The sequence below is a fragment of the Talpa occidentalis genome, unplaced genomic scaffold, assembly GCF_014898055.3.
Source record: "Talpa occidentalis isolate TD23 unplaced genomic scaffold, MPIMG_talOcc4v2.1 talOcc4.6, whole genome shotgun sequence".
NCBI classification, from domain to species: domain Eukaryota; kingdom Metazoa; phylum Chordata; class Mammalia; order Eulipotyphla; family Talpidae; genus Talpa; species Talpa occidentalis.
Window position 1 is genome coordinate 14,078,805 of NW_023604972.1, and position 24,077 is coordinate 14,102,881.

The 24,077-nt window shown below is 35.4% G+C and overlaps 1 protein-coding gene across 9 annotated transcripts in view; it reads left to right on the forward strand.

The window, feature by feature from the left end:
• Positions 1-24,077, forward strand: part of TBC1D19 (TBC1 domain family member 19) — a 120,415-nt gene that overhangs the window by 71,087 nt on the left and 25,251 nt on the right. For all 9 annotated transcript variants that reach the window (XR_005129005.2, XR_005129006.2, XM_054688503.1 and 6 more), the window contains 6 exons: positions 1,516-1,554; positions 3,491-3,603; positions 5,388-5,462; positions 7,144-7,206; positions 11,705-11,789; positions 14,106-14,150. Coding sequence is in view for 7 of the 9 variants with exons in the window: in XM_054688503.1 (XP_054544478.1) it covers positions 1,516-1,554; positions 3,491-3,603; positions 5,388-5,462; positions 7,144-7,206; positions 11,705-11,789; positions 14,106-14,150 (420 nt within the window). In the remaining 2 variants the exon portion in view is untranslated. The remainder of the gene's footprint in view (positions 1-1,515; positions 1,555-3,490; positions 3,604-5,387; positions 5,463-7,143; positions 7,207-11,704; positions 11,790-14,105; positions 14,151-24,077) is intronic.

Consider the following 24,077-nt stretch of genomic DNA (forward strand, 5'->3'; position numbering starts at 1 on the left):
AAGCGTGTCCTCTCTATATCCTCTCCAACACTTGTTTCTTGTTTTTTGGGTAATAGCAAAAACACTTCATTGGCAGTGTTCATTTTCGCTTTACGGGTCATCAACATCTACTTTTATTGTTTTTCACATCTCTAAATTTAGCCAAACTCACATTCTATCTTAAATAAAATTAGGTTGTTTTAAATATTAATCCTTTAGAAAATTTCCACAATTTTTCTCCTTTTGTGCATAAATACAATGTGCTTTTCATAAAAGGTTATATTAGTATCTACCTAAAATAAAAGGAAGTAAAAACTGACTTAAAATGTGGGAGGCCTATATTGTATTGAAATTAATTACTAGACAGGAGTCAAGAACTGTCCTCTTTTTTCTGCCACTGTGAGTTGGATAAGTCACTTTATGTCTCTGGACTTGTTCTGTTCTCTATGAAATGAGTTCATTATTTTATTACTGTTATTATTGTTAATAGTAAGCATTTTATTAATGTTATTATTGTTACTATTGTTAATAGTAATAGTAATAGGGCTGATACTATTTTTATGACTCAAGATATGTATTATCATGTTTGAAAGAAAAGTACATATATAAGAAAATGGCTAAATGAACTTTATGAATTGCGCATACCTATAAAAATACCACCCAGATCAATAATGAAACCTCCCTTACCCTCTTTCAAGCTTTGTCCCCTGTGTCAAAGACAACCACTATTCCGATTTCTAGCAACATAGATTTTTTTTTTTGGCCAATTGTTGAACTTCATTTAAATAGAAGCATATAATGTGTGATATTTGGTATTTGATTTATTTTGTTCAATGTAATATTTATGAGATTCAATCATATTGTTGTATAAATTTGTAGATTTTATTTGTTGTATTATAGGGTTCCAGTGTATTAACAGAGCACTCATTCATCCATTCTGCTGTTGATGGGTATTTGGGAAGTTTCAAGTTTGGATCTATTACAAATTAGGCTGCTCTGAGCATTATAGTTTTGGGAACATATGTATATCCTCTGTTGAATATATGCCTTCTGTTGAATGCAATTTCTTGGTCATCGGGTTTACCTAAATTCAACTTTAGTAGTTAAGTGCCAAGGAATTTTCAAAACTATTAGTACTGGTGTATAATAGTAGATTCCAGTAGATAGAAGTGGGACTTTATAAATGAAGTTGTCATCAGTTGGGGTTTTTTTTTTTTTTTTTTTTTAATCAAAGGCAGAAGTACAGAAACTTTTTTGTGCTGAGAAAGATACTATGATTTTATTTAACAAAGGAAAATTAGTTTATCAGTTTTTCTTCTGATTAAATGTGTTTCCTTTTAATTTATACAAACTTTAATGAACTTAGAACAATATTTTCCTACATATAAAGATAAGCGTTCTTGTAGTTTTCTATAGAACCATTAAGCTTTAAAGATAATTAAAAGTATCAATTCCAGGAAAAAAACCGTAATATTGTTTTAATTATGGCTAATCACATTTGTGTCTAATAATTATATTTCCTTTTATCATTTTTAGAACTTTTTGAAAATGAGCATGTACGCATTGGGCAAAAAGGTAAGTTTTTGATATTATAATTTTTGAAACGAAGGCAGTCCTAAGTAAATGTCTCTATCATAACCTCCAGTTGAAACTTAATCTCAGGAAGGCTAAAGACCTAAAAGGAGTAATATGTAGAAAATATAGCCACAGTCTTTATAAGGGGGAAAATGTACCATTTTGGTTTACCAACAACTGTCAGATAAAGAAGTTCACAGACTGTTCTCTAAAAAGCAGATAATAAATGACAGACATTCTTCAAGAATGTTAGTCTAATCCATTCGGCAGTACAATTTCATTTTAAAATCAAAGAGTCAGGTTCTCACTTTGATGCACCCACACACTTCTCATTAGTTGAGAAGTAACTGCATTAGTTGAAAATGTAACTGTCACACTTCCTGATGACTGTTCACAGTGGTAAGATTTAATAACCAAAGCAGCTCTTAGTTCTAGGTCTAGGCAATAATTTTTTTTTCTGTCTTTTGAAGTTTCTTTTCCTTGCTTTTATTTATTTTTTTTTTTTTGCAGGCTTATGAGATGATTTTATTTATTTATTTTTTTTAATCTTAAATTTTATTTTTATATTCCCCCATACAATTGCAAACGCCCCATTCTGACCCCAATCCTTCCCCTCCCGCCCCCCACCCCCAAAAAGTGTCTCTGGTTCATAGTTTTTTGTTGATTTTGATTTTCACTTTCTTATATTCATTTTCCTGGTCCCTTATTTAAGTTTTCTAGATTCCTGCTATGAGTGAGACCATCCGGTATTTTTCTTTTTCTTTTTGGCTTATTTCGCTGAGCATGATCCCTTCCAGCGCCATCCATGTTGCTGCAAATTGCATGTGTTTATCTTTTTTGAATGCTGAGTAATATTCCATGGTATATATGTACCACATCTTCTGTTTTGTCTTTGAAATACAAAGTGCAAGTAAAATCTTTGTGTCAGAATGAATGTTCTTTGGCAATTAGATTGTCATGACCCAAACTCCCTACTGCTGTTGTTCAAAATCATTTATTTAAATATTTCATTTGTATGATTTGACATTTTCATTAAACACAATTGTAAATTGAAGTGTATGTTTGATGTCCGTTACTTCACATGATGCCTTTGCTTTGTTTTGGTTTTTTTTTTTTTGGTCCTGTCATTTTCACTTAGTAAAAGATTTTTCCCCCTTTAAGCTTACAAAGGAAACAGTACTGTTTAACAAATATCAGTTATTACCTAGTATGTGGGTTTTTTTGTTTTCTTTATTTGTTTTGGAGAACCTTTATTTCCAGACTTAATAGCTAGTATTTTTGTTAAATGAAAGCAAAAGGATATTGCATTCATTTTGTGAACTTGTCTGCTTGCAAATAATTTTTGGCTGCCTTAAAAGGTTATCAGATCTTTTTTGTTTTTACTTCTTAAAAAAAAATCCCTTTTTTCTACTGAGTTTGGCAGATAGCTAAGTCATCTTTTATCTGTGATAAAAGAATGCATATCTTACATCCTTTATAATCCTTAGCCATAATACTGCAAATACATACTATTTCCAATTATAGAACATTCATGACATAGTAGGCTATGCCTAAGAAATTTAGGGTCTCTGTAGATATGACTTTACATAACCATAGAATCCAAATTTTATATATATATATATATATATATATATATATACACACATTATTAGTTTTGGATTCATGGGGCCATAGTTAAAGAAAAGTGATTTCAAGGTTTCTACATGAAAAAGTTTTACCAGGTATGGTAAGAGATAGAGGAGCTTAAGACTTGAAACTTCTAAGGCTGCAGATAGGACCACATCCAAATTCAGAGAGTGAAAGAAGGTTGTCAAGATATAATTATATTACCTATAAAGATGAAATGTTAGTTTCCTAAAAGATTTTTAATTGAAGATTTCAGTGTTATTTCTTACATTATGAATTATCTAATGAGATTTTAATATACTCTTGCCAGTTCTAGCAGAACAAGACAGTGCTGCTGCTCAACAGTATATCAGACAAGGAAGTCCCACGGCACTGAGAGCTGAGTTATGGGCTCTCATTTTGAATATTTCCAGTCAACCAGAGGTAAGAAGGAAAAAGTTAGGGCTGAATTTGAGTTACTAATATTTATTTTTTTCAAAGACTAGTTATTCAAAATAAAAATACTCTTGTTTCTTAGTCTAATATTTACCTTTTTCTTAATTTTCAAAATCACTGTAATTTTGAGTCCTAAGATATGATTAATGTATAATTTAAGTATTGTATAATTTAAGTAATGTATAATAATTTAAGTAATGTATAATTTAAGCGCTAATCATGAAAGTTTTTGTTGTTAATGATCAGTTAGATAATGTGAATTTTATACATGTACCACAGCAATTTTAAGGAATGGACTCTTCCAACTTAGAACAGTGAAAATGTGTGGTAGACTTGGGATGTTAGAATAGGAAGAAATAAAGATAGTCATCTCAGAATACGTAAATGAGTGCTTTGTTCTTACAGTACCTTTAGGTATGTGCACTATCTTTATGGTTCTAAAAATTGACAGATTATGTGGGAATATTATTTTTCTATGCATAAGAACATTTTATTTTAGGAAATATAATGAATAATGAGAAATAACCAACAGACAGGTAGTAGGTAATAGAGAAAATTTATGTAAGGCTAATTCTTTTTGAAATATTCTTAGGATTTCACTTAATTATTTTCTGCTTAATCCCATTAATCATGTAAGTCACCCATTTAAAGGTTTTAATAAATAGCAAGATAATGCCTTCCCTAGTCCAACGGCTAAAAGTAAATGTTGGGTTTAGAATCATGTAGCCCTGGTTTCAACTCCTATTTACCTGAAATATGTCTTTGAGCGAATTACTTAAATTTCTTCAAACCTCAGTTTACACATATTTAAATACAGATATTAATATTTGTATCACAGAGTTGTGAGAATTGAAATAAATTATGAGTCTTTTAACACAGTTCCTGACATAAATGGTCACCATTAATGGTAGTAGTAGTAATTACATGTTATATGTAATTATATTATAAATTGCTTATGATTAGTAATAATATATATATTTTTAAAAATCAAACATTTTATATTATAAAATGGTGTGTGTGGGTGGGTGGGTAGGTGTTTTAATCTCTCTCTGTGAATAGCAATGTCAAAAACCACTTGCTTCCTCTTTGAAAATTGTTTGTGATTTATTTCAGAATAGTTTTAGGCCAAGTGATATCGCTGATCTTTTGTACTGACAATCTGAAAGTAGCAGTTTACAGATTTGAGTGTATGTTGGGCATTTTCTATGAGTGTACAAACTATTCCAGAAGAGGTGATAACTTGTCCTGATAGGCTTAGATGATCTAACAACTTTACTGATCAGGAGCTAGGTAAATAAATCTTGTCTTTGTACAAGAGCTACCTACTGCAATTTCAAAATCAAATTTAACATTTTTTCAGTACTATTCTAGAATAAAAGTAGTACTCTTTAATAATAATCATGGATTACAGTGTTCAAAGGCAGCCTTTTTGCTTGAATTTTGTAGCTAGTAGTCATCTTGTTTTTCAAAATGCAAAATGACGTATCTGTAATAGAAATTAGTATTTTCAGAAAATCAATCTCTATTGAATAAAGCATTTTCTACTACTTACATTGACCTTGACACTTGACAATACCAGTTCCAAAGTAATTGTTAAGTGGTAAGTTAGAGAGAGAGAGAGAAAGAGAGAGAGGAGAGAAGTTAATCAGCTTAGCAAACAATGAATACCTACTAGGAACCAGACTTACTGTTAACTACTTTTATTTACTGACATTTGAAGTAACTTTGTAAATGTGATTGGCCCTTAATTCTTTTGTTCATTTTAAATTTAGGACATCTTGTATTATGAACAGCTTAAGACTAATGTGATACAACATGACCTTTTGGTGGACAGTCTAATTTACAAAGTAAGTAAAAGTGTACATAGTTTTTCCATCTCATTAATATAATTAAACAATTAGGAAGTTATTCAACATGCAGGGTCTGCATTAGTGTGATGTAAATATTTACTTTGAAGAATAATTTTTTTATATTTTATTTTATATAATTCTTACATCATTTTTCATTTTTGCACAATGTATGCATTTTGAAGAATAATTTTAAGTAATCTTCATACTTGTAAAGTTAAAATTGACCTTCAAAATTTATAATCCCCATCCAGTGTTACCTTTTTTCTTTTTCTTTTTTTTAAGATTTATTTATTTATTTATACAAGCACTGGGTAAAGTTAGAAGCGCGGGAGGGAGAGAGGATTCACTGGAGCCAGAGCAGGGAGCAGATCAGGCAGACTGACGAAGTACACTGCTGAGGGGAGCAGCGGATGGCAAGAGAGGTCTGCCCGCCATGTGGGACCCTCACCCGGCGGTCAGGGATCGAACCTGCCCTGCAGAGGCCGGGGATCGAACCAGCGCTGCAGAGTTTGCCGGCAGCTTCGCAGCCCAGCGCTCAACCACTGCGCCACCTGGGAGGCCCACCTTTTTTCTTTGTCTTTCTTTTTTTTTTTTTTTTTTTTTTTTTAAGATTTATTTATTTATTTATTTATTTATACAAGCACTGGGTACAGTCAGAAGTGCAGGAGGGTGAGAGAATTCACCAGAGCCAGAGCGGGGAGCAGAGCAGGCAGAAGGACCAAAGTACATTGCTGAGGGGAGCAGCGGGCGTCAGGAGAGGTCTGCGCACCATGTGGGACCCTCACCCGGGAGCCAGGGATTGAACTGGCGCTGCAGAGGCTGTGGGCAGCCTCGCAGCCCAGCGCTCAACCGCTGCGTCACCAGGGAGGCCCCCTGTTCATTTTTTAATTAAGAGAATGATAAGCATTTCTTGTCCTTACAAATCAAATAAATGAAATGAATTAGAAACTGAAGGAGAAATGTAGCAATAGTATTTTTATCTTTCTTTTCTCTTAATCTGTATCTTTAACTTTTTCTAGACCTACCACACATTTACTACCCCCGAGTCATCCTTGACTCATTTCATTCTCCCCTTATTGCTGCTTTGCTCAATAGCTCAGCTGAATTTTGTAGATTGAGCAATATTGTCATGGATTTCTGCAACATTTTTAGTAATAGTTTCCATATTTCTACTATATATGTTTTCTTGCTGGTGTGATTGTAGACTTCTTAAAGATAAACAATGTCTTTGTTTGTTGGATATAAGTGATGACTTGAATGTGAATAATCAGAAAGGCATAGATTGTTGGTATTTTGAGGGAATGGCAAAGATGTGGACTTGAACAGTTCAGGTTGAGACTGTAAAATAAATTTGGGACCAGATTATCATAGTTGTTTTTGCATGTTATGATTGCATCTGCTTTTCAAACCTAAGGATGCCTAAATATTAGTTAAAAGGAGATAAAATTAAAATAAGTGATAGGAATTATTACTAGAACCTAAAAGTGTGTGAGGAATTTGAGGTCACATATATTAGTCAAATAAATAGATAGTGATGATAAAATTGAATTGGAAGTTTGTAATCATTCATCAAGTTATAAAGTCATCACAGTATTATTTCTAGAAATTGCTTTTATGTTGTAGTACTATAGACACATACATTTTGGTTCTTTTCAGTACTCTCCACTTTTAATTCTAGGATGTGAAATTGACAGCAAGCAATGATGATTATTATTTTGTTTTTGAAGATTATTTATATCAGGTAAGTTGCAAAATTAAAATATATAATGTTCTTATTTAAGTTCTATAACTCATGATACTTTATATCTCTATCATTAGCTAAATCCTCTTGAAACCCAAGCCATGTTTATTTTTTATCAAATTAAATGTTCTAGGTTTGTGATAAGGTTAATTTTTGTTCTTGCTATGGGACTAGGGTGGAGAAAAAGAGTTTCCAAATAAATGGTTGGACTGTTCCCTTTTGCTTATGTTTGCTCCAACCAAGAGCGAAAAATGGGGACAGATTGTTAAACTTGATGTCAAATTCATATTAAAGCCATCACAAGATGTTAGAGAAGGCATTTTACATACATTTGTGTTTGAGCTATTGAGTAAATAAATGTTTTGAAATAAGTTTTAAGTGTTATAATTACTCTGATCATTTCATAAGCTGATATTATGGGTGTTTGGATTCTTAGGTCTTTTTCATATCTACTAAAATGAAAACATTTTATAACAAAGAAAAAATATGCAATTTATACAGAATTGCCTAGATGATGTTCTTTTTTCCTTAAGATCACATATATATTCATTCAATTTGCATGAATGTCATGGAGAAAATATCTAGATCCTACCTGGTAATTTCTACTTGAGTAAATGTAAAATTGAAACTAGACCACACTCACACCATACACAAAAATTAACTCAAAATGGACTTAACCCTTGGATTTAAGACTGGAAGCCATAAAATACATAGAAGAAAACAAGCGAAACTTTGCAGAAAGTTGGCTTCAGGGATGTCTTTGGAGATTCAGCTCCATCGGGAAAGAGAACACAAAAAGCAAAGTAAATGAAGGGGACTACTTGTTTCTGTGCAGCAGAGGAAACTATCACTAAAACAGACTAGAAAAAAACCTTTGTTTTTTATTTTTCTCCTCAGTATTCTCTAATTGCCAGTGAGCCTATCAGCACTATTTTTATCATTTATTTATGGAGTGTTTATTAGGTGCCAGGCTCTCTGTAGACACTTCATGTGCTTTAAAACTAGTTCTCACAACATCCTTATAAGGGGGCTTTATTAATCCCATTTTACAGATGAAGAAGAGACCCACAGCCCAAACTCACACAGCTACCAGGACCCTGCCCATCTCTGTCCAATTTCAAAGCCCCTTAAACCACATTACCCTTTAATTTGCAAAAATTTATGTCAGGGCAGAGTATTTCAAAAGTCATTCTTGAAAACTTGCCATTGAAAATTCTCCAAATTGGCTTGGATAAAAATGCAAGAGTAGCATAAATGAATTTATAGCCATTATTTTTATTTGCTACATATTATAATTCTCATAAACATTACCATATATATATTTTTTGAGAGATTATAGAACTTTATAGGCAAGGTAAGTCTTTTGCAGTTATATGTACACATTTTAGTTATAATTCTGCTATATAAACTGCAGTTCAGACTTACACATCCAGTTTCTTATATGTCTTCTAAAGAAAATTATCAATGTATAACCTCTTCTTCATAAAGTTCAGTTTTTACCTAATTAGTAATCAGAGTTACATTTTCAAGTTAATTTAACTAAAATTGTCATCTTCACATAATCACATTTTCTAGCAAATTTACAATTTTACTGTCACTTTCTTACAGATACAAAATTGGAATCTCAAAAGTTAAAACAACTCAAATTAGAGTAAGAGTTGGCAGCTCTCTGCTTGTATCCCGGAATTGCACACAGTACATAATGTCTAACATACTACCTCTGGCATTATCACCTTACAGTTGTTAATGTTCTCTCTAGAGCAGTCTCAGATATCTTGTCTTCTCTAGGGCAACAGGAACTCTCTAGGGGAATATATTTAAGCACAGAGCTCCTGTTAACATTTCTTTGTTCCCACCACCTGCTAAGGGAATGTTGATGAAAACATTTAAGAATTATTTTCCCTATAGGTAATAGTAGAATATTTGTCAGTACATTTTCTTTTTGTGTTATTTTACTTTGTGTTAGTGGTTGTATTAGCTTATTATTGTATTAGTTTTATGAGTTGTATTGTTTTCAGTTATTAGTTGTATTAATTGTACTCATTTATTTTTGTTACTATTATCTATTACCATAAATTTAGTGGCCTAAAGCTAAACAAATACATGCTTTTACAATTCTGAAGATCAGAAGTCTGAAATGCATTTCACTGGGCTAAATTTCAGTTGTCAGGACTGTGTTCCTTCTGGAAATGCTGGAGGAAAATACATTCCCTTGCCTTTTGCAGCTTATCTAGTATAAATCTACATTCCCTGTTTGTGACCTCTTCCTCCTTCTTCAAAGCCAGCAGATAATATCTTAGTTCTCTCTGACTCTGATCCTGCTGCATCTCTTTCCTTTATAAGGATCTTTGTGATTACTTTGGGCCTGGGGACATAAATCCAGGATTATCTCATCTAATAATCGTCAGTGCAATCATATCTACAAAATTTCTATTTTTCCTGAAAGGTAGCATGTCCATAGGTTCCAGATATCAGAATATGGATATCTCTTAGGGAACCTTTGTGCCTGCCTTCCATGGTGGTACAGGAAGGTATGATGAAGATTACATTTTTTACTGATTGGATAACATTTTATAGGTTTATAATTTTTTAGAACCTAATGATTTTACTAGGTTATTGGCAAATATTCATTTTTTTATAGGTCTAAAAATAAAAATGATATAATCATTTCACAATATATACAAATATTATATTTTATTGTATAACTAAAACTAATATGTCAATTATATTTCATTTTAAAAATTATATGGTCATATTAATATATACCCAAAACATATTTAAGACTGCATTTAATAAAATCTATTATTTTTTAAACTGTGATGAAAAAGTACAACATAAAATTTTCTATCTTAACTATTTCTCACTTACAGTTCAGTAGCATTAAGCCTATTCACACTGATATAGAACCTAACATGTTTTTTGTGCATTAACTCTTTATTCAGTAGAATGGAATATTTTATTCACATTTAGATAATATTTACAAAACCAAAATTTGACATCTCATTGTAAGTTAATGTTACTTAATATTAAAATACTAGAAATATTGCCACTAAAATAAGAACATAAGAATGTGAATATATTGCCAACAATCATATTTTTCAATAATTGTTGACTTCACAATTCTATTTCTATGTATTTGGCCTACAAAGATATTCACATATGTATAAACTGACACACTAAAAGACTTTTGACCTTGTCAGGAATAGCATAAAGTTGAAAATCATTTAAATGCTCACTTGTAGGAGACTAGCCCATTAAATGAATTATGGAATATACTCACAATGAAAAACTGTGCAGCCCTTAAAAATGAATCAGATCTGTGTGAAGCAGCAGCATACTCATATGTAAGGATATGAAAAGATCTCTCAAGTATATATTTTTTTTGTTTGTTTTGTTTTTTAAAGATTTATTTATTTATTTATACAAGCACTGGGTACAGTCAGAAGCGCGGGAGGGTGAGAGGATTCACCAGAGCCAGAGCGGGGAACAGAACAGGCAGACTGAAGAAATACACTGCTGAGGGGAGCAGCGGGTGTGGCAGGAAAGGTCTGCGCGCCATGCGGGACCCTTGCTGGCGGCCAGGGATCGAACCGGTGCTGCAGAGGCTGCGGGCAGCTTTGCAGCCCAGCGCTCAACCGCTGCACCACCAGGGGAGGTCCTATTGTTAAAAAATATATATGTCACAGAACACTGTGTATGTTGTCCTACCATTTGAGCTGAAACAGCAGTTGCCAAGGTCACCAGTAACTAAATCCAGAGACCAGCACTCCATCCTCCTCCTGATTGCTGTCTCAATAACATTTGGCCCAGTCATATCCTTTCTTCACTTGAATTCCAAGACATTATATACCTTTTATTTTTCTCATACTTGACCGATCATCAGAAGTAAAATCCAGCAATTGGGGGAGCTAAAGTTTTAGAGGAGCTCTTTAAAAAAGAAACTATAATATTGCAAATACAAATTAGATAAGAACACTATTATTTATAATAAGGGGGAAAATCATAGTAAAACATTACAACCATGGAGATTCTGTTCGCTTGTTTCCAAGTATTATTGTCACTTACTAGAAATGCATACGTAGAGACATTTTCTGATTTTTACAACCTGACTTCACCTCTTAACTTGAACATACCATATCTCAAACCAAATCACAGATGTCTCAATGCTAAAACCCTTCATTAGCATCATGGGGAATCCACCTCTTCTGGTTATTCCTCAGTCTCTGAGACAAGTTCCTTTTCTTCTCCCTAGTATCTTGATATGAGAGTGTCCCAGGTCTCAGTTACGCCAGGTGGAGGGGACTAACAGTGAGAAATTGTGGATGAACTTGGCCAGGGCATTGGCATCTGCTGCAACACTCCCACAGGAGTACCAATAGAGGGCACTCCTCTCACGGCAAAGCACAGTGCTGGCCTACCTCTAGGCATCCCATGCGGGAAAGTGCAACAACTGTTAAACAGCGCTTAATTGTCTGTTTTTTTCCAATGTTACACCCAGGTATTACTTTGTTTTTCCCGGGATACATCTGTGTTGGGTCACTTTGCGTACAACAGTGCTTCACCACCGAAATCATATATAAGAGGTAAAATTTTAGTAACACAAAGCAAGTATTCTCTAATACATAACAATACTAACATTTTGTTTTACAGCACATGTCAGTGTTGCTGAATTTTTGGTTGTAAAATTATTTAATAAGGTTTCTCTCAGATGATTGGTGCTGTCTTTTCACTTCCACTTAAGTCTGTGCCCAAGCCCCTGCCACACATCACAGGAAAGTGGCTCCTAAGCAGCCTATAAATACAAAGTAACTGTCTTCCCTGTCTGCTGTCCTCCACATGGTTTTTGTCTTATCTGTTGACTTTTGATTTTCCCATCTAATTAAGTTGATCGTTTTCTTTTTTCTACTTTTTTACCTTTTGTATTCCTTCTCTCAAAATGTTCTACCACACTGAAAATTTTGATTTAATTTACATGCCACTAGTTTTCTAATTTCTATTTCTTTCTTCTATCACTGGCTGCCTACAAGACATGCCTCTTTCAATCTCTTGCCATCCACTTGACAGCCCAACTAGTTTCAGCTGAAAGCCTTTCCAGACTTCTCCTTGTTGTTCAATGGGGAACACCCAGCTCTGTCTGGTCATCCGCTGTTCCCATGAAGAGACTTTTTCTCCTGTGTCTCCTAAGTTAGACTGTCTGCAGATTGCGCCAATTCCGCTCCTCAGCCAGGCCCTCGTTACCTTGTGCTGGGGTCAGGCTCCACCTGGCTTACCTCAATCTAGGGGCTCTCTCAGTTCCATTGCTTCTAAATTAAACATAGAAAACTCTTTTGTTTCTTTAATATCATCTGATAGAAAATTATTTTATAGCTTAATTATCTAACAGGTTCACTTTTAAACTCAGAGAAAAATGTAAGGCCCTGCATCAGTTGATCCTATTCTTCTAGCTAAATTTGCCTCCCTGATTCCCATTCCTCCACCCCAAATCATACATTCCTGCACAAGTAGCCAATGTCTCACCAAGTCCACCAACCTGTCCTCAGGTTTCCTCAACTCTAAACCTCTATAAAACACTTAAAGTCTGTGCCAGAAAACTTAGCAAATATATTCCCATAAATCCTGCCTTAGTTGGATTATAAGCCACATTATTTTATATGTTACTCTGTTTACCTTTGGCCCATAACCCACTGTGAGGTACCAACCAGTACTTGCTGTTATGCATTCATGTCTCTCTGCCATTCTGTCTATCTAACCTATCATCTACCATAATTCTGTCTTCTCCTTACACACAAGATCAATCCTTGTTGTCTCCACCCTAACCTAAACTGTTCATCTAATTCTTCATCTTCTCTTGTCCACTACTCATAATAAGAACAACAAAATTTTAATTAAAACCTTATAAAGTTCTGTGCTAGAATCCCATGTGATTTCTCAAAGGATTCAAAGGTTTTAGAAAAACTGTCAAGATAAAAGCTAACTAATACAAAGATATTCTGAACAAAGTTCAGAAAAACTCAACCTTTGTTTTGAGGAAAAACTGTTTTGGATAAAATTTCCTTTGAACATTTGATTATGATAAATAAATATACTTTAATTTTCCAAGACAATTCTAATTTAAAATATTTAGCCTCAATCTTGAATGAAGTATGTGAATTGTTTTGAAACTCAGAATATATGACCACAATATAGTTAAAGACAATTTTTAATTTCTCAGCACATTCCATAAAAATGCAAACTAATGAGACATTGCAAAGTTTAGGACGTGCTTTACTGAATAGATTAGAATTGTTTATAATTTACAATACAATTCCATGCTTATAAATAAATGCTTCTCTTCTTAAATGCTTAAGGAATTTGGAAGCACTTGTTTTTTTTTTTTTTAAGATTTATTTATTTATGCATATAAGAACTGGGGTATAGGCCCGAGGTGCGGGGAGTGAGAGGATTCACCAGAGACAGAGTGGGGAACAGAACAGGCAGATCAACAGAAATGCACTGCTGAGGAGAGCAGCAGATGAGTCAGGAGAGGTCTGCTGCACCATGTGGGTTGCTTCCCTGGCCAGGGATCAAACTCGTGCTGCAGTGACTGCGGATAGTTTCATAGGTTGCATCTTAACCCCTTGCACCACTAGCGAGGCCCTGTTCTTTTAATTATTTGGTATCACTTATACTTATGTATATATATATTATTGACTTTAACTGGTGAAAGAGTTTGTTAATATCAAAAGATTATCTGGCATATTTTCAAATTAATTCCTATCATGAAACAAAATGTAATAGGACTGCAGTATAGTAATTTTAATAGCTATATTAATTTGTAGTACATTCACAAATCTAGTTATTTTTTTAACTTTTGCTTATTTTACTTAATCATACTGAAACCCTCTGGCTTTCTCTTATAGGAAAACTAGGACTAGAAGAATATGCCGTCTTTTATCCGCCAAATGGTAAGAGCAATGCTATTGCTTCCTCTAGTGGGAAATTGGAAAATCACAACTTTTGTAACAATGGTTACTTGTTTTCTCTTTAAATGGATGATAATTCTCTAAAATAAGCCTTCTATGGAATACCTATTTTAATTAATATTTCCATGTGTATGCAAACTGATGCATACCCTATCTGGTTTTTCTTAAGATCAATGGTAATATTTGTGAGAAAACAAAGACTTTTAGGTATCTAAGCCCAGGGCACTCAGTTTTCTCTGAAGGGCACTAACTAGCCCACCCAGGACCTTCCTTTAGCTGTACTGGAGCAGTGCCCTAATCTGTTGAGCATAGTGCCTTGTGCTGCGCTTTATTGTTCTCATAATTTGACTAGTTTAATACTTACAAAATGAAAAGATTGTGATAAAATCATATCACTGAAATAATCTATTTTCATGATATAAAGTGACCAAATGGATAGTGACCTTATTTGATATTAAAATTCCTCTGAGATTATTAGACAGTTTTTAAGAAATGTTTTTTGGAAGAAGCAATAAATAGAAGTCTGTGTTATAACAATATTAACTTGTATCCTAAAGAAGTCCTTTTACTCCAGCAGAGTTAAGAACATGGGCTTTGTAATCCAGCAGACCTGGGATCAGATCCCAGTTCTGTCTGCTCATCCTATGACTTTGTTAATTATGTGACTCGCTGAACTTCAGATGCAGCATCTGTAGCATATTGATAATAGGATAAATGTGAGAAGTGTATTAAAAAACACCTATGCAGCTATTGCTAGTATGTTTAGTTTCTTTACTGACTGCTCCATGGGAGACTCATACTCATTTGTTTTAAAGATTTATTTATTTATGCATACAAGAGCTGGGGTACAGGCCAGAGGTATGGGGGTGAGAGGATTCACCAGAGACAGAGTGGGGAACAGAACAGGCAGATTGACCAAAGTACACTGCTGAGAGGAACAGCAGGCTAGTCAGGAGAGGTCTGCTATGCCATGTGGGTAGCTCCCTGGCCGGCCAGGGATCGAACTTGTGCTGCAGAGGCTACAGACATCTTCATAGGTTGCATCTTAACCCCTTGCGCCACCAGGGAGGCCCTCATACTCACTTTTCTGACACTGTACTCTCCTTGCACCTCTAAGTGTGGTGCTCAGGTTTTGTCCCTTTTTAAGCACTCATGTTCTCCAGTGCCCCACCCCGACCTTGTTCTGCTGCTCTTTTCACACATTTTCCTTTGGCTTCCCTCTGCTCTCCTGTTTCTATCGATTTGTTAATTACTTTAACATTTATATCTTCAAATCTGACTGCTGTAGTAATTAACTGAAACTTACTCAGCCTAAGCTAATGAATTTATCTTCCTTTTCCCACTATCGAAAAAACAAAGACAAAAACAAAATTAAATTAAAAAACAAAACAATAAAAACTGCACAGTGTCTTGCTCAGTTAACCATACTCTCACCTAACCAAATTCAAGGCCTAAAACCTGGTAGTCATCCTTGACTCCTCTCTGACTGTATGTCCCTCATCTAATAGGGCACCAGGCCATCCAGTGTTGTCTTCAGCCTCTTCCTCATCATAACTGCTACTTTCCATTTATTATCCTAGATTATTAATTGTAACACTCACCTAACTGGCCTCTCATCCTTCAGCCTTTCCAGCTGTTTTCTCTTTCATAATGTTTTCTGAATTAATACATCTATAAGGAAAATATGAAAATTGCTATTTTTCTCCTTAAGATTTTCTTAAGGGCTCCCCATCTCTTTATAAATAATGCCCAAGTTTCTCAGCATGGAGAACGAGGACCTTGCTTGACTCTGACCTCCATTCAGTCTAAGTCTTAGCTTTACATCTCACATTTCCCATCTCACTTTTTAAAATCACAGCAACATCAAAATATTAATTACACACACACACGCCCGCATATTCTCACAAAAAAACTATGCTGCTTCCTACCTCAATACCTTACTAAGATACTGTTAAGTTGTATCCTGAAGAAGTCCTTTTACTCCAGCAGAGTTAGGAACATGGGCTTTCTGATCCACTTGACCTGAATTCAGCTCATACTTCTACCTACTCACCTGGACAGGCATTCCTGTTCCCATGCTGCAGATAGGTCCAGTTTGGCTATCAAGGCTCAATTCAGGTACCATCCTCTTCAGGAAGCTCTAGGTTAGGTTAAGAATCCTTTCTCTAGGGTCCCATTGTACCTAGTGAGAAAATCTTTGGTATCTCTTATTATATTATCTTATGTTATTTGTTTATATTTTATTTCCCCATCTAGATTGCAAGTTTCTTGAGTTTCAGGACCTTCTCATTCATTTTTGTTTCTCCAGCATCTAGCACAGAGCCGGACCTTAACAAGTAATTATTTGAACTAAATTAGAGAGGCCTTTTAACCTTATCTATAACCTTTGTTATATCCGTCTCCCCAAAACTTAATTGTCAGAATATTTTTAAACATTTATCTAAGAGTCAAAAATTGTTTTGAAACCTGAAAAGCCAAAGAAGATGTCCATAGCGTCAAGTTCCTTCTCTCTGTTCATAGGAGAACTACTCATACTTAGTTGAGAACATACTAACTTTTTTACTTAGCACATGTCTCTAACAAAGATTTTCTGGTTTACATGCGCCTCTGTAAAAGTAGAAGTGTGGAAAGAAGCTGATATGCATGGCAAAATTACTAACAACAGTGCAAGTGAAATTCAGATACCTCACAAAGAAAATAGAAAAACTATAAAACATCATATAAGAACACTCCAGCAAACCAGCCTGGAACCATTTTATGTAAAACTCAGTAATGCTCTGCCCTTTATAAAGGTATTGTTGGGTTATAGCATGTTTTATTAATTTAAGACTTTTGTGATGAGTTCAAAGCGCCAATTTTTTTTTTCTATAATAATAATAAAATAGTAACAGCAGTTGCAGAAGCAGCAGCTTATATTTCCCAAGTAGTCCTGTATACCAGGCAGTGAGCTGAGTGTATTATATGTATTAATTCATGTAATGCGCACAGGAAGCTTCTGAGGCAGCGGCTAGTATCTCTCCATTTATAGGTAAGGAAGCAGAAGAACAGAGTTCTAACTTGCCCAGATGGTGACTGGCAATGCCAGGCTTTTAGCCCAGTTATTTAACCTCAGAAACAATATTCCTAATCTCCAGGCCCTCAGAAAAATGTTGTTGAGTTCATTATGCTGTCTCTTAGAAACAAAGAAAGTGGCTAATATATTGAAAAAGTAGATTACATAGATTCTAGAAAGGTTTTCACCCAGGATAAAAATAATTTAGTGCTTAATGGGATCAATCCAGCTATTCATAAATTTAATTCTTCAGAATTTTTTCTCCTCTAAGGTTGTTTTAAAACCTTACCAGAGAGAATTTTCTTCTCTGGGCAATGAATCTGAAGTTGCAGAATAAGAAGTAACAGTCTTTCTATTGTTCCTTTATCATTTACTCGGACAATACCTACCCTATTTTTAGCCCTCTGCCAAAGACAGGATCACTTTGACATCTCAAGGACACCTCTCCCAGACCACCACCAAAACTGGCCTGGCTTTCTTAGTCTAGTCTCAGGATTACATGCAGAGTTTGCCTACAGTCCACCAAGATCCTCTTGGAAGCTGACGTGAAAGGTGCTTACAGGGTGGCAAAGGTTTCTCAGTGTGATTGGTACATGGTGAGGTTGGAGAAGTAGACAGGCCAGGTCAGGTAGGGATATTTAAAGTTTTGTCTAGTAAATCCAATGTTTGGGCATCCTTAGAAACAGTTTCTGTAATATCTTGTTTTCCTGTGAATGGCCACCTTTCTTATTTCTTTGCATGGTTTGTGGATTGTTTTGGTCAACAACTAGATATTTTAATGTAGTACTCTCCCTTCTCCAGAATTTCTTGTTTTGTGATTGTTAGTGAGTTTTCTTAACTATTTTTATGAATATTGTATTCTGTATTGAATGCCTACTGAAGTCTCTGTTCATTAGCTTAGTGGTCAGCTACAGAGATTTCCTTAAACTTCTATAAAAATTCCCCCTGTCTGCAGATTGGCTGTGTTGGGTACTCCTTCAAGGCTTAGCCAGACCATTTACAGCTCTCCCTTAGCCTGCACTTCCTGCTCACACCGAATCCAGACATCAGGCAGAAGTGAAAGCTTGAGGTCTTCTTAGGTCTTTGCTGTGTTCCTTTGTATGCATAGGAACTTTTTTGAAATCTTTATTCTTCCATGTATCTCCTTCTGCACGCTCTCCCTTCCCAGGTTGTTCAGTCTGTAAACTGTTCCCACATCTGTTATCCTTGCTGCACCAGGTGACTGTGGCCAATATATTTGCATTTAAATACGTTTGATAAATGCCAGTTGGCAGGCCACTTCACGTAAAGCCATATTTTTTTTTTATTCAGGGTTCATATTAACCCTCTGACACCAGCAAGCCACACCAGCCATGTGGACAGCAATCTGCATTGTTATCTCTGAGCTGGAGAGTAAGGGGTGGTAGCTAGTGGGAGGTAAATGAAATGCAACAATGCTTTTTTCCCCAGAATTCAGTAGCGTCTTTCTTATTTCAACATTTCACTGGTGGTGGGAAGTTTTTTATTAGATTCTAGTGCTTTTTTTCTGGCTTAACTGTTGCTTTAGTGGAGTGAGAGGAGAGAATTTTAGACTCCTCTACCCTGTTCTTCTCAGTGACATCTCTTTACTAATTCCTTATTCATATTTTAAGAAGATTCTCCTAACTCCTATGTAGAATAAAAGTGTCGCTCACTCTAATGTAAGCTATAAGAGAACAAGGACCTTAATTATTTTGATGAACAACATATTAAGCTCCTAGAATCATGCATGGCAGAAAGTCATTGCTCATAAACAATTACTGAATGAGTGAGTGAATGAATGAGGAAATTAATGTGGAAGAATATAGAGGGGCAAGAATAGAAACAAGGAGACAAGATTTATAGGGAAAACACATAGATTTGACTGAAACTTGAAACATAATTTGCTAATACTGTTTGATTCCTATAAGCCAAGAAAAAATAATTGCTAGTGAGCATTAGGTGGATGGATTTCAGGACTCCAGAGCAGTGGTTCTGTCACTGACCCCCAAGACATTTGGCAATGTCTGAAGACTCTGTAGTCACAGCGAGCAGGGGAGAGGGTTACTACAAGTATCTCGTGTGTAAGATACCAAGGATGCTTTAAATATCCTACAGTGTACAGGATAGCATCTTCCCCCTGTCTCTACCCGGCCCCCTAACAACCATTAGGGAAGGTTCTTGGAAGAAATAATAAAAATAATCATTAAATCTACTTGCAGGTATCAAGTTGCTAAGTAGAAAACTGCCTTGTCATCAATTTTAATTAAACAGATTCAAAACATCTCAGAATCCAAAATTCATTTATGTATAACTTTAAACATAAATTGAAAACCTATCAAAATTTAAGGTATGATTTTTAGATTGTTGTTTCAATATGCTCTGATGTTCTGCAAAAATATAATTACTAAAATGAAGTAGCAGGCTACTGAAGTTCTAATTCAGAAAGATAATGGAAATAACTAGAATACAATTTAACCATTGTCCTAATTCCTATTCTCACTGACCTGTGGGCAACATGTGGAATCAGAATAAATAGAGGAAATGATTATTTCAACAAATGAATTAAATAAACTGTACTAAGTAATCCCAAATGAAAGTGTAAAAATGTGCTTTCAACTAGAGTGATGTTGAAGGGAATCAGATGTGAGCGTTATGGTACAACCATAAATGCTGAGTATTAATAGAGACAGTGAGGAAATGAAGGAAAAATATTTAGTAAGTGCAAAGCATGTTAATATTTGGGGCATTTTCTGAGTCAGAGTTACTATATATATATATATATATCTGAGCTAGCGCAGGATTTATTTTTGTTGATGATGTTGGCCGTTCTGAGCTATGTTAAAGACCTTTTAAATTGTTAATTTATAAAGTTACTCCTATTGAATAGAGGAGGCAGTAGTTTAGTGTTTCTTCAGATGGATAAAGGAATGCTAGGATCTTAAAATAATCACTCATAGCAGACTGTGAGACTCAGAGACCAGACAGAAGTGGTGTTCCAAGCATCCTGATGCCTGTTAGAAGTATACTCTTGGATGATGGCCAGGTGAATGAAACTTGACCCTTGAAAGACCGAAGTGATGAGAGGCAAAGAAAAGGATTTTGAAAATCTGGCCAAGAACATGACAACCTCTGAGATCAAAGAAATATTCTAGGTGGTATGTGCCCCTGAGTGTTAATGGATTCTTCGTTGCTTCTTATGCCTCTGCTTTTGTTTGCCAGAATCTGACTTTGTCCTTCTTGAACACATCAGACTGTGTACCCTTTTCTGGATTCCTAAGCCTGGCTAATCTTGATTAAGCTTCAGTGAACCCTTATCTAATACTGATAGAAAAAGATTTTCTTAGGTTTAAATGTGCTACTCTCCCTTCCGAGAGAACAAAATAGCTATGGTCTTGAGCACCTGCTGTGTACTAAATACTATACTGGTGCACTTTAAATTCCTTAACTCATTAGTGCTTTTGTACAACCCAATGAAGTTGTTATTATTTATATCCATTTTCAGAAATGAAAATAGAGACTCAGCGAGTATTGGTAACATGCCAGAGTGACGCAGAATTAAAATTTATGACTTAGTGGCTCATTATAATTTCAACATTGCGTTATTGAGAGTCTCCTGTCCTATATTGTCAATAACTTGCTCATAAATGAATCTTGTACTTTAATATTTTCTTTATAAGCCCTCATTTTATTTGTAAATGCTCAAATACCCATCATTAACATGTATTGAGCATCTCATCTTTAAAAGATACTGTGCTGGATGCTAAAGGTAATACTCAGGATGAATTGTGGCACCTGCAACAAAGACTTTATAACCCTCCTACTTAGCGAACAGCTGTACATTTCAGAACTTGGGGGAAATGTGATAAAACTGTGATTAACCACACAATTCATCTTAACACATGCATTACCTTTTGCTTTTTAGCAGTTCACTAATTCACTGTCTATAAACTTTCTTCTTGGAAACTCCTTGTCCTAAGATGTCCTATACTTAGCAGATCCTAAGTCACTATTTGCAGAAGGTGAAAATAATACTAGAAGTCTTTATTTCTGACTACCTTAGCCGGCTTGTTCCAGTATTTCTGTAACAGCTTAACAGAGGAAGGCAAGTATTTATGTTATAAGAATATATGAGTTTTGGGCCTCCCCAGTGGTGCAGTGGGTTGAGCACCACGCTGTGAAGCTGTCTGCAGCCTCTGCAGCACCGGTTTGATTCCCGGCCAGCCAGGGAGATTCCCACATGGCGCAGCAGACCTCTCCTGCCTCGCTCGCCGCTCCCCTCAGCAGTGTACTTTGGTCCTTCTGCCTGTTCTGCTCCCTGCTCTGTATCTAGTGGGTTTTCTCACCCTCCCGTCCTCTGGCCTGTACCCCAGTTCTTGTATAAATAAATTAAAAAAATCTTAAAAAAAAAGGAATATATGAGTTTTATATAATAGCAATCTTCTTTGAGGTTTACCATGCACTTTAATTTTTGTAAGGCATCAAAGTATGCCTTCTACATATTAATGTTTTCCCCACTTTTGGTCTTCTACATATTAACATGATTATTGAAGAAAAGTTAAAAAGATAAGACTTTTAATAATTATTTGTTAAGAGTCTATAATCAATAAAGGGAATAAAATGAATTAACAAAGAAGGACAGTAGAAAAGATGGGCCTTCATGGTAAGAAAAAATAGACTCAACTAAAGCTGTAAACAGAGAAGATGATGGTCTTTTGGCCCTACATCTGAGTGCTCCGTGGAGCTGGAGGCTGTCTGGTCATTAGGAATATTGACTTTCATTGTGAATTGATTTGGGTTTGATTTTTTTCACTTTCTGTAAAGTAAAAGACCTTTCAGTCCGTAAAGAACCTTACCATTAGAAGACCCTCATATGTCCAGTTTTCTTCAAATTTCACAAATTTTTCTTTATATCCACTAGTCAGAATTGTTAAACACAGAATGTTAGAGCTCAGTGATATTTCAGGGGCAATTTTAGTCCTTTTGCATGACAATAAGTTATTGAGGCTCAGAAGGTTCAGCAACTTTCCTACTCAGCTGGCTTTTGATGAATCCACATGGAATCTAGATCTCCTGAATAGAAACCAAACTTCTTCTCTTGTTGCCTCAATTTTCGTCATTTACTTACCCATGCACCCATTCATTTATTTAATAGACGTGTATTTATTTATTATCAACTATGTTCACAATATCATGAAATGTGTGCAGAGATGAATAGAATACATTCTCATCTTCTGCAGCAATCTGTCAAACACCTAATTATAACATACAACTTAATAAAATTATAGTAATATGAACAAAGTGCCATGAGACTACAGAAAAGTATTTAATTATGATTAAAAAATCAAGATATGTCTCTGTGAGGTTGTACCTGACCTAACTAAGGTCTTAATAGGCTGTCTAGATCTAAAAAGGAATTTCAGGATACAGAATAATCAAGTTTAAAACTATAAAAATATGAAAGCTCTTGGTGAGTTTTGGTGATAAGAAACATAGCTGTACCATGGGGGATATGGAGTTGGGATGGCATGACAAAGGGATGGCGACAAACCTGGGCTAGAGTCTCAGGTTGCCATCAAGAATGGTTAAGACTAGATCAAAAGTTGTCAATTTCACTCTGCTGACACTTAGCCAATAATATATGCAGCTAGAATGTGAATTCCATAAATATGGGAAAATGTCATATTTATTTTAATATCTCCAGAGGCTACAGATTAAGTTTTTAAACATTGGTCTGGTGAGTAGGTGGATGGATGAATAGTCATCAGCTAATCCTCACTGGACATAGAGGTCTTTGTCATGTTTAAGTCAACATTTTTAAAAGATAACCTAAACTGTTACAAAAGCTGGTAGAAGGGCTGAGAGATCCAGGAAAGAGATATTAGGAGACTCTTTGAATACCCTGGGTAAGAGTTCACAGAGCCTTGCTTAAGGCCCTGACCAAAAGGAAATATGTGGCTAAAAAGTGGTAGAGGTAGGTTCTCTAGGGCATCACATATTTATATCACAGACATTTATGAGAATCCCTCTGGGGTGCCCCTGCTCCCACTCCCTCTGTCTTCCCCCTCTTCCCCCTCTTTTTTTTTTTTTAAAGATTTATTTATTTATGTATACGAGAGCTGGGGTACAGGCCAGAGGCATTGGAGGGTGAGAAGATTCACCAGAGACAGAGTGGGAAACAGAACAGGCAGACTGACCGAAATACACTGCTGAGGGGAGCTGCAGGAGAGAAAGGAGAAGTCTGCTGTGCCATTGGGGTAGCTCCCTGGCCGGCCGGGGATTGAACTTGTGCTGCAGAGGCTACGGATTGCTTCATAGTGTGTTGCTTAACCCCTTGCACCACCAGGGAGGCCCACTTCCTCCTCCTCTTTATCCTTCATATTTATAATCTCTTTGGCTGAACGTTTGCAGTGAAATAGGAGGGACCAAATATATGGGTATTTTGATAGGACCCACCCATCTCTTCTCTCTACTCCTCCGTTAGCAGGAGTGAAAACAACACCACTTCCTGCTTTAGATCAGCTAACCTGAATAAACTTATTCCTATTTGTGTCAATCACCGCATGACGCCCAGGGTTTTCTGGTCATCCCTTATCAATAACTCTACAGCTCCAGTGGTTCTTTATTAGCAAGACTTTCCCATCACCCTTCCCTTTATTATTTTTCCCTCAGAGCACTTAGCACTATCTGACATATAGTCTCCTATTTTCATTTTTCTGCCCCTAATAAAAAGTAAAACTAGTTATTAGAACAGCATCTCAACACACATTTAGATAATAGATACTCAACACACATTTATATGATGCACATAAATGGTGGGGGAGGGAGGTGGGGAGAGGAATTGATGGGGCAGGATCCCA